The sequence below is a fragment of the Podarcis vaucheri genome, assembly GCF_965113315.1.
Source record: "Podarcis vaucheri genome assembly, chromosome: 13".
In the NCBI taxonomy this organism is placed as follows: Eukaryota; Metazoa; Chordata; class Lepidosauria; order Squamata; family Lacertidae; genus Podarcis; species Podarcis vaucheri.
Window position 1 is genome coordinate 25400816 of NC_138751.1, and position 10796 is coordinate 25411611.

At 38.7% G+C, this 10796-nt stretch overlaps 1 protein-coding gene across 1 annotated transcript; it reads right to left on the reverse strand.

Annotated features, from left to right (window-relative positions):
- Positions 1–321: 321 nt before the first annotated feature.
- LOC309516566 (olfactory receptor 14I1-like) lies at positions 322–10367 on the reverse strand (the record flags this gene model as incomplete). Its single annotated transcript, XM_082195327.1, has 3 exons — positions 322–981; positions 6915–7237; positions 10274–10367. The coding sequence occupies 3 exons, from the start codon at positions 10365–10367 to the stop codon at positions 322–324; spliced, it is 1077 nt and encodes a 358-aa protein (XP_082051453.1).
- Positions 10368–10796: the final 429 nt, after the last annotated feature.

Here is a 10796-nt window from a genome sequence, read left to right on the forward strand (position 1 = left end):
AAAAATATTTATTTGTTCACTGGCAAATAGTCTCTTGGTAGACTTTTCTCACCTGGAAAGAAGCATTTATGTTTTTCAAAATATCTCTGGTCTTTTAATGGAGAAATTTGGGGGCAATTGGAGAGAAACATGTATATATACCAAAATGTTTGTATGCATTTAATTTAGCGGATGCCAATGCTATAACCTAAACTCCCATCATCCTTCACCATTGTCCACACAGGCTGAAGCTGATGAGAGTTGAAGTCTAAAACAGATGGAAGGCATCAGGTTGCCTAAAGCATAAGTTTGTATGAAGAGCTATCATCAAGACGTTTGTGCTTAGGAATGAAATTCAGAAAAGGGATTCTTAGAAGAGCCCTTCACATTCAGCATTTTCCACAGGGCAACCTTGATATCTTTGTTCCTCAAGCTGTAGATTAGTGGATTCATCAGGGGCGGAACCACAGAATATATAACTGCAAACACCAAATCCAGATCAGATTGTGAATTAGTGGGAAGCCTGAGGTAGGCAAAAATTCCAGTGAATACAAACATGGAGACCACAATAAGGTGGGGAAGGCACGTGGAGAAGGCCTTTTGCCTTCCCTGCACCGAGGGAATTCTCAGCACTGTAGTGAAGATTTGCACATACGTTACAATGATGAAAATGAAGCAACCGAGCACTATGCTAACACTCAGCATAAGAACACCAACTTCAACTAGGTATAAATCAGTGCAAGAGAGCTTGAGCAACTGTGGGATTTCACAGAAGAACTGATCAACCACATTAGAGCAGAAGGAGTTTGCAAAAGTGCTACTCGTGTGTACTATTCCATAGACAAGGCCGCTTATCCACGCACTTGCAACCATTTTCATACAGGCTACTTTGTTCATTATTGTCTCATACCGCAGCGGGTTGCAAATGGCAACATAGCGATCATGTGCCATCACTGTGAGGAGGGCAAAATCTGATGCTACAAAAAAGAGTAGGAAGAAAACCTGGGCAACACATCCAGAATGAGAAATCAATCTGGTATTAAAGAAGGAATTAACTATGGATTTAGGTATAGCTACAGAAATTGAACCAAGGTCCAGCATTGCTAGGTTCATCAGGAAGAAGTACATGGGAGTGTGGAGGTGATTGTCAGAGACTATTGCAGATATGATGAGAAGATTTCCAGTCACAGTTGCCAAGTACAATGCCAGGAATACAAAAAAGTGCAAGAGCTGCAGCTCTCGGATCTCAGAGAACTCCAGCAGTAGAAAATGGGACATGGAACTCATGTTGGCTGTAGTTACCATCATTACAAATTGCATGCTATATCAAAAAAGGGAAAAGAAATAGATACATGTAACACTTCACTAAAATCTGCCAAGTACAGAAGTTAAGCAATGGTACTTGATTTGCATTCATGTCAGCATTTGTTGTCAATGGGCTGGGTAGCATGGGTCTTACTTGAGGATACTTGAGGAATTCAATTTCTGTGAATTCTGAGGTGAACTCAGTTGATCTACCCCTTTTAGACTCTTGTGCAGATCATGCCAAGATTATCCTTTACATTCTGCATTCCTTTGAATTCTGCAATACAGTTCCAACTCAAACCCCCCTCAAAAAAAACCCTCTACTGGAATGTGTATTTGGATACAATATGTTTAGAAATGCATATACTGATGTAAGATGTATAAGTATACATTTTATATCCATGTATGCATTTCTAAATATATTGTATCCAAATACATACCATATTTGAATTTAAGTAAATATATACGTTATATTAAAATACTTTACAGTGGTACCTTGGTTTACTACCATGATCCGTTCTGGAGATCCGGTTGTAAACCAAAACAGGTTGTAACCCAAGGCGCGCTTTTGCCAATGGGGCCTCCAAAAAAGAATCGGTTGTAATCCAAAAAAGGGACACGCACTTCCGGGTTTGACGTGCTTGTAATCCAAAATGGTTGTAATCCAAAATGGTTGCAAACCAAGGTCCCACTGTATATTAAAATAGAAGTTGGAATCCCGATCGTAGCCTGGGAGTACTCCTACATTCCAATTTATCACTAGCAGTGGTTCCCAACCTTTTTTGGGCCATGCTCCACCTAAGCATCTCTAAAATCCTGATTCTGCGCTCCCCCCCCCCATGACATATAATTCTTATTATCCAAAAAGTGAACTCCTATTCATGAGGAGGAAAAGGCCATTGACTTGGTCTGACTCATTCTCAGATTGCCCCCCTTAAAAAGGAATTTGCTCCCCTCTTGGGCATGTGCCCCATGTTGGGAACCATGGCACTAGAGTCTCAAGTCTCTGTAGCCAAGGGTGCTTATGCCTGGTTCTCTAGCTATGACCATTATTGGGCCATGATAGCATAGTCTCAGTTGTCCATGCTCTAATGACCTCCTATGTAAGTTATTTAAAATGTACTCTGCATAGTCCAGGGGCTACAGTTAGTGCAGAAAATAGCTGCTAAGTTGGTAAGTGCAGCAGTCTGATTGGACCATGTGTCCAAATGTGTTTTGGCTTTAACAACCCTTTGCATGGGGGTATGTATATTGTAAAAGCAGTGCTTTTACATGTTTCAGTATGTGTTTCAACAGCCGTCCTTTATTACAATATGATTACCGTATATATCTCCAAGTTTGCAGCAGCATGCGTGAGCCCAGTTACACACAATATCAAGCCTAGTTTTCCCCAGTAGCTCCTCTGGCATAAGTTACAATGCTTTCTATTAGGATTGCTCTGCCTATGCTCTGTAAAAGACCATTCCATTTCTATTAACAGAATGCTCTAATTAAACTAGCAGTACAAACACAAAATGCTTCACTTGAGCCCAGGATAACCATTTTAAATTTTCTAATTTCAGTGAGTTCAGCGTTAACATAAATATCTTCCCAAAATAGTTTTTTCTGACTATAGTAGTTCCTAACTGAATGGATCTTGCCCTAATAGTTAAACTCGAAGTGTACTGAAAGTTGTGCAGAATTTCGAATGCGCTACAGCCCCAGCCCCACCAATTTCACATGGGTTCGCACCCCTTATTCTGCAAAGAGGCTCTCCATAGGTTACAAACTGCTGCCTGAACTTCCTTAAGGCAAATTATGTTAGGATTCAAACAAGAGTTTTTAGTGGCTACAAACTCACCAAGTCAGAACCACAAAGGCATACCATAATTAAGCTCCAATAAATTATAACCATTATAAGAGTTTCCTTACTGCTTTTCCAAGATATCCAAATGTTTCAATTTCATTTCATTTTACAGCGCAGTCCAAACCCAGGCTTTACGGAAATGATGGAATTTGGATTTGGTAGATCTCAGGCATTCCCATCTGAGCTGGGGCTATGTTAGCATATGTTCTTTACCCCACCTGAGCTAGAAGTATACTGGCATAAGTCCCTCAACCTCAGCTCCAAAAGGCAGATTTCCATGAACCATGAAGCTGCCCACAGAAAACAACACTAGCAATTTCTAAATTTTCATTATATAAATAACTCACCATCTTCTTTCTAGACAATGCAATCACCAGATGCAGCTTCTTCATTTGCTGCTTCCAAGTGATGTCTATCTGTCTAGCTAACCGGGATGTTTTGAAGTTCTTCAGCTCTTCTTTGTTTTGAGACTCATGAAGATCTTTTTAAATGGATGATACAAATTTGTCACCCTGAGGCAGAGTTTTGTTAATCAGTTTATGTGAACCTTGAGCCTTGGTCCCAAGAGCCCCAAATAATTCCCCCAGATAAGCACACAGATAAAAGTTAACTTACTTGCACTGTGCACTATTTCAAAGTTATCTACTCCTCACAATGTCTCTTTCTGTACTACAATAAAGATGTAAAGGCTCATTGGTAACTAGCGTAAGGATGGCCCTCTATTTGAATAGTTGTCAGAGGGCAGTGCTTTTATGTTCTCTATTTGATATATACTTACAATTACTGGGTGCCAAGATCCAGGTTTGGGGCAAGTATACACTTCAGTGAAAGAATCCCGGCAGAGATTTAAAGTCACAAAATATGCAGGAAAGTAAAGTATAGAAATATAGGCTGCTTGACCTTTAAAATATACCCTTCAAAGTGAGTTCCAAAGTTTCATTTTCTCTCAGCATAGGAAAATACCACATTTTTGTAAGTTAAAAATTGGTTTCCATGTAAACTTTTCAAAGGTCAGGTTCACATGTTTTTCCATACATCAGTCAAAAAAGTTGCACACGCAGTAAAATCAGGCTTAGTTGCAAAGTGGTGAAAGTTATTGGTACAGAAACTCAATAGTTTATAGGAACTCAATAGAGGCTTGTTAGAGCCATGTGACTAAGCCATGTGATGCACCCATCACCCTATTTGCCTCTCTTCCTACACTGAGGGAAAGTTCCGTGCCTATAATGTAATGTATAGTTTCAGTTGTAGATAAATATAAAACGTTATTAAACCCATTTAGAGAATAGGTTGTCAATGGTAGAAATCCAAATGAATTTCTCCCCAAATTGTCTATGGGGGGTATTACTTGAAATACTTAGGTAGGCAATAAATGAAACACCAATTTAATAATTAAAGGCATTTATTTGCTAAACAAGAACAAAACGAAGCAAAGTATATATATTCAGATAGCTTTGAGTTACTGGGAAATTTCCTCCAGAGCAGCAGCACATCATTTTACTCCTTCGGTCAAAGGCTGGCATTGGTATCTCTTTAAGCAGGGGCACTACTGGTCCTAATATACTATCTGAGTGTGAGAATATGGAAGGCAGCCACATTCTTGTGGTCAACCAGGGAAAGGACCAATGACTTACATCAAAAGGTTGGCAAGCTGCCATCTCCACTGTCAGTCTAATATGCACTTATCCCTAGCATGTCCATGATCTTGCTAACCCATAAATCAATGACAAATCTTGGCAATCAGCCCAGATTGACCCCATGTACTGATAAGATACACCACCACAATCATGCCAGTTATCTCTATAGTCCAAAAATAAGCTCGCATTCCATTATATGACGTCTACCACATATAGTCAATTCCTCAAAACATGCAGCTTAAAATGTCAAAAAATTGCAGTGGCTGTCCATTAGCTAAGCAGGTTCAAGTTTTATACATGTCCTACATAAGACCCCAGAGGTGTAATATGTTCAAATGCCACTTTTTCCATGTGATCACAACATGCCTTGAATATTTTACAATACACCTACATCACCCTTTTGTTTTGATGATCAATGGGGCAGTGTGAACTGTCATGAGTTACTTGGACTTGGACTTGCCTGTGTACTAAGAATGCCAGAGGAAGCTGTTCTTCATATTTCATCTTTAGAGGGAAAACACCATGTATTATTATTATTATTATTATTATTATTATTATTATTATTATTAAAGAATTTCAATTATAAAGAAATAAAGTGATGCAGAGAAAAAAGGGGGAAGTGATGGGGAGAAGAACAAAGATATGTATAAGAAAAATACACAGAGGTACCTTGGTTTAAGAACAATTTAGTTTATGAACAACTTGGATTAAGAATGCGGCAAACCCGGAAGTACATAGGTGTTTTGGTTTCTGAACTTTGTCTTGGAAGCAGAACATGTTCCGCTTCCTGTTGAGTGTGTTCCATTTGTAAATCGAGTCCCCCGCTGATATGGGAAAGCACACCTTGGTTTAAGAACACTTTGGTTTAAGAACAGACTTCTGGGACAGATTAAATTCATAAACCAAGATACCACTGCATATAGAAAAATGCAATGTACTTTACTCCCATACATTCTTATATAAATAACCTCCTACATTCTGTATAAATTCATTCCAAATATTGTCATATTTATCCAAAAAAAGTCTAAGTCTGTAAACAGTCCGTTCACAAGTTGTGAATGTTGTCATATTGTCGATCCATTGATTAAAGGGTATCATATATTTATTCTTCCAATTCATGTATGATGTATGATTTCTGTGATGGTGACCCAAGTATGGAATCACTTCCAAAAATGGGTACTCTTAGCACCAACATACCATTCTTTTTTTAAAAAAAAAACAAGGTTAGAACTTTATTGTTTTCTCAGGCATTTTTTATTATGATATTTCTAACCAGGTTGAATGTCTTTGTTCCTCTTCATTTCATTGTATTGTTGATCTGTTATTTCTCAATGTATTTGTCATTTTACATTTATCTCAATACCCCCCTAAATTACTGATTTATGTTTAATGGAAGGGATGGATAAAATATAATTGCATTTAAAAAAACAAACAAACCACAAAACATGGTGCACCATTGCTTAGATAAAGGCTAAGGCCTGTGGGTACACACACAGTTAAAGAAGAAAACTGCATGATGTGTTTTGGCTAAAACCTAATAGCTTTGACAAGGCAGCCTTGATCTCCTTGTTTCGCATACTATAAATCACTGGATTCAACATGGGTGGCACCATAGAATATACCACAGTAAATACCAGATCCTGATCAGAAGGGGTGTTAGATGTAGGCCTCAGGTAGTCAAAGAATCCAGTAAATAATAATGTGGAGATAACAATGAGGTGAGGAATGCAAGTTGAGTAAGCCTTTTGCCTTCCCTGCACAGAGGGAATTTTCAACACTGCATAGAAAATCTGCACATAAGTTACTATGATGAAGGTAAAACAGCTTAGCCCTATGATAATGCTCAACATAACAGCTCCAATTTCAATTAGGTATAAATCTGAGCACGCAAGCTTCAGTAATTGTGGAATTTCACAGAAGAACTGATTGACAACATTGGAGCAAAATGGGGTTGCAAAGGTGCAGCTGGTGTGTAGTACTGCATGGAGAAGACCACTGGTCCATACACATGCCAGCATTTGCATGCAGGCTTGCTTGTTCATCACCATCTCATAGTGCAATGGATTGCAGATGGCAACATACCGATCATAAGCCATGAGTGTAAGAAGGGAGAAATCAGATGATAAAAAAAAGAAAAAGAAGAGTACTTGAGCAACACATCCAGAATAAGAAATGTGTCTAGTATTTAAGATAGAATTGGCTGTGGATTTGGGGATAATAACTGAAATAGAACCAATGTCCTGCATGGCCAAGTTCATCAGAAAGAAGTACATGGGAGTGTGAAGGTGATGGTCAATAGCTATTGTGCAAATGATGAGAAGATTCCCTGATATAATTGCCATGTACAACACCAAGAAACCAATTAAGTGTAGAATCTGCAGTTCCCGAATCTCAGAAAATTCCAGGAGAAGAAATTCAGTCACTGAGGTGGTGTTCCATTGTTTGCCCTCAACAGTCTGTTGCATAATTTCTGCAGAAGAAAACACAGTGGAAATTACAACACTTATGATCTACTCTGCTAACAATGTCAGTTTCAGTTTCAATAATTCAAATTATGATGATTTTGCTTCCAGCCTTCTCACTCTGTTTTGTTTTGTGTTTCAGGTCAGAGGAAGAAGAAGAAGAAGAAGAAGAAGAAGAAGAAGAAGAAGAAGAAGAAGAAGAAGAAGAAGAAAAAGAAAAAGAAGAATGTCAGATTAGCCTTAACCAGGGCCAGGGCCTTTTCAACACTGGCTCCGGCCTGGTTGAATGCTCTCTCATGAGACCAGGGCCCTGTGGGATCTGATTTCTTTCTGCAGGACCTGTAAGACAGAGTTGTTCCGCCTGGCCTTTAGCTTGGAACCAGCCTGATCCCCCCCCCTTCCTTTTCCTTTTGTGATAGAACCCCTATTTGGGGACTTCCCTGGCTTTTCTGGCCCACATAGAACCAGTCTGGATAGTTGGCCTTCATGAAGATTTGACATTTTCTCCCCCCAAACAATTTTTGATCTGGGCTTCCATTAAAATGAGGCTGCATTTTAAGTAGTATTTTAATCTTGTTTTTAAGTTGTATTTTAATCAATTGTTTTTATACCTGATGTTAACTGCCCTGAGCCCAGTCTTGGCCGGGTATAAATAAAATTAAAGAAAGACAGAAAGACAAAAAGAAAGAGAAGAAGAAGAAGAAGAAGAAGAAGTTGAGCTACCAAGGTCAAGACTGGTGTTTCATTTTATAAACACTCATACTACAGCTGCAGCAGCTACTGCCTCTAATATTTCAAACAATAGATTATTAGGAGCACCATATGCAAAGGACTTTCTTTCTTTTATCTAGACTTTATTCATTTATTCAAACACATGTAGTAGAAATATGATTTATTTAGACACTAGAAAAGGGAAGCATTAAAGAGAAGAACAGATCAAAAAACCAATAAATTATTACAGTACATAAATCGGATTCTCCTAAATTAAGGATTCGCGTTGTGCACGGGCCTCGGGACACTCCCTTCCACCTGTTTTTGCCTACCTCTTAGCAATCGTCACAACTTTGTAAGGTTTGGCGGTTAGGCATTGGCTTAGTGAGATGCAGGGGAGGTGCAGCCATCACCTGCCCCTCCAGGTACAAGGGTATTCCGTTAGAAGAATTCACGGGTCTGGATCTCATTCAAAGTCCGCTTGAGGGGCTAAGGCCATGCAAGGACCACAGGAACCTTGGCGTGAGCTTCAGTTGGTTGCAACCAATAGAGCTCCCTCTTTTGGTGGTTTACCCTTCCAGACTCCCTGCAAGGCGGGCAGGAGTCAGATATAGTGTTGCCAATGCCTAAGCCAATACCACTCACATTCTGTATTCAATAAAGTTGTGGCCTAAATTTGCCCATTAACATTTAAACTAAAATATTTGTGTCAATGTATCCTTATTATTGGGGGGGGGGGCTATTCCGGGACCTTGATGCACAAGCAGTAAATGCATCAGCTGGACAGCAATTATTCATCTAGCAATAGCTTTGGACAAGAAAGTTCTAAGGTTTTTCAGCCAAAAGTGATTCCATTCACTTCAGTGGAGTGAACTAATCAACTTATCCAAGTGATAAAAATACACATTGTCTTCATTCTCAGAATATGCTTGTTGGGGGAAATCCACTGAATCAAAATGAATAGAGTATATGTATACTGTAAAGCACTGATGGGCGCAAAACAACAGAAATAAAATTGATTGCGGAATGCCTCCCCTTCTCATGTTGGGCTTTAGACTGCAGTCAAAAATGTGTTTTTGTGCTTAGACTTCTGATAATCCTGTGATTGGATCCATTTGTTTTGTTGTTGATAATGTTTTAATATATTACTAGTTTTATATTGTTTGTTATTATGTTTATTATATTGTACCCAACTATAGATTTATTCTTATTGAAGTGTGCAATATGAAATATTTAAATAAAATAAAGCTGGTTTTATTTGCACCCATTGTACCCATCATACACTATCACTCACCTTAGTGTCATTACAGTAAAGTAAAACTCAAGAACTTGGAAAACTTGAAACTTGAAACATTGATAGATAAGTTCTTTTCCCTTTCTGACAGGTGTTTCCAGTTGAACTGGGAAAGAAAACAGCAAGCAGCCTTAACTGAAACATTTCTGCAACATTTCTCTTTATTCTAAATCCTCTGAAAATATCCCAGCATCTAGACAGACAGCTGAGATACACTGAAAAGCTAAGATGCATTCCCGTCTACAGCAGTAACATTAGTGACACAAAGAGGGATGAAACAAAAAAGCACTTGGGAAAGAAAAAAGAGAAGATATTTAAAGGAGGTGATTGGTGTGCAGAAAGGTTGTACTGTTTCACATGACATATCAACGTGTTCAAAGAGCTCTTCATCCAGGAAGCAACCCCTATATGCACAACATTCACATAGCAGCAATAACATATCACCTTGAAAGAAGTTGTGCTAGTATACAAAGTACTGGGAAGGAGCTGTCACTTAGTAGGAGAACAAAGGGACATCAGTTCAGACCATTGGTGCATCTAGCTCAATGTCATCCACATTGATTGGCAGTGGCTCTGCAGGATTTCAGATAGAACTCCTTGTTAACATTTAACCAGGAATCTTCTGCATGATCTTCAATCCCAGAGATCTCTATTTAAATGTTCAAGTAACAGATGATGGTTAAGGTGTCTGCTGAAAGTCAAGACCCTAAGAAGATGCTGATACTCGGAGTAGACAAAATTGGACTGGATGGAATGACTTAAAGTAAGGCAGCTTCATTTGTCCACTGCACACACAAAAACCAACACTAATTAGAGAACCATTTAGATGTGAGGCTGGCCCACATGGAACACATTAACAACCTTCTAAAGCCTTTGCATGCTTAGGATTGTGTTTAAATGGGCTCTTGTGCAGAGAAGAAGAAGAAGAAGAAGAAGAAGAAGAAGAAGAAGAAGAAGAAGAAGAAGAAATAATACACTAGGGGTTTGGGGAGGAGGAATACACATCATACATAATGCTAGTAGCATGAACAACACTCACTGTGTACATCATTAATAATACATGGTAATACCCACACAGAAGCATCAAATATGGTGCTCATTTTTAGACCGTCTGCATAGTTGGAGTGATCCATGTTATAAGTAACTTGCAGGCATTGTGACAAATGTTCAAAGCCTCCCTGTCACAAGAAAACCTCTATCTCTAGAGTTAGATCTATAAATAACTTACAATTCTTTTTCTTTGCGGATTTCTTCTAGCACCAGATGCAGAATCTTCTCTCAGGTTTTAGAGCACTGTGCCACTAACCAGTCATGACAACGAACAATTCTTTCTATGGTGGCAGTAACTAATTTATAAATGTTTTGTATTGCTGGAGACATATTCTCAAGAGTTCGGTTGAACAGCTCTAGAGACATGTAGTGGAAAAAATAATTTTGTGGTCTGTAGTTCTGCCTATATGATTTCCAGAGATTGGCTCTATGTAGGGGCATTAGAATGACAGAACTTGTGAGTGGTTGTCCCCCCACATATATGATGACAATTTTACATGTTCTAATATGAA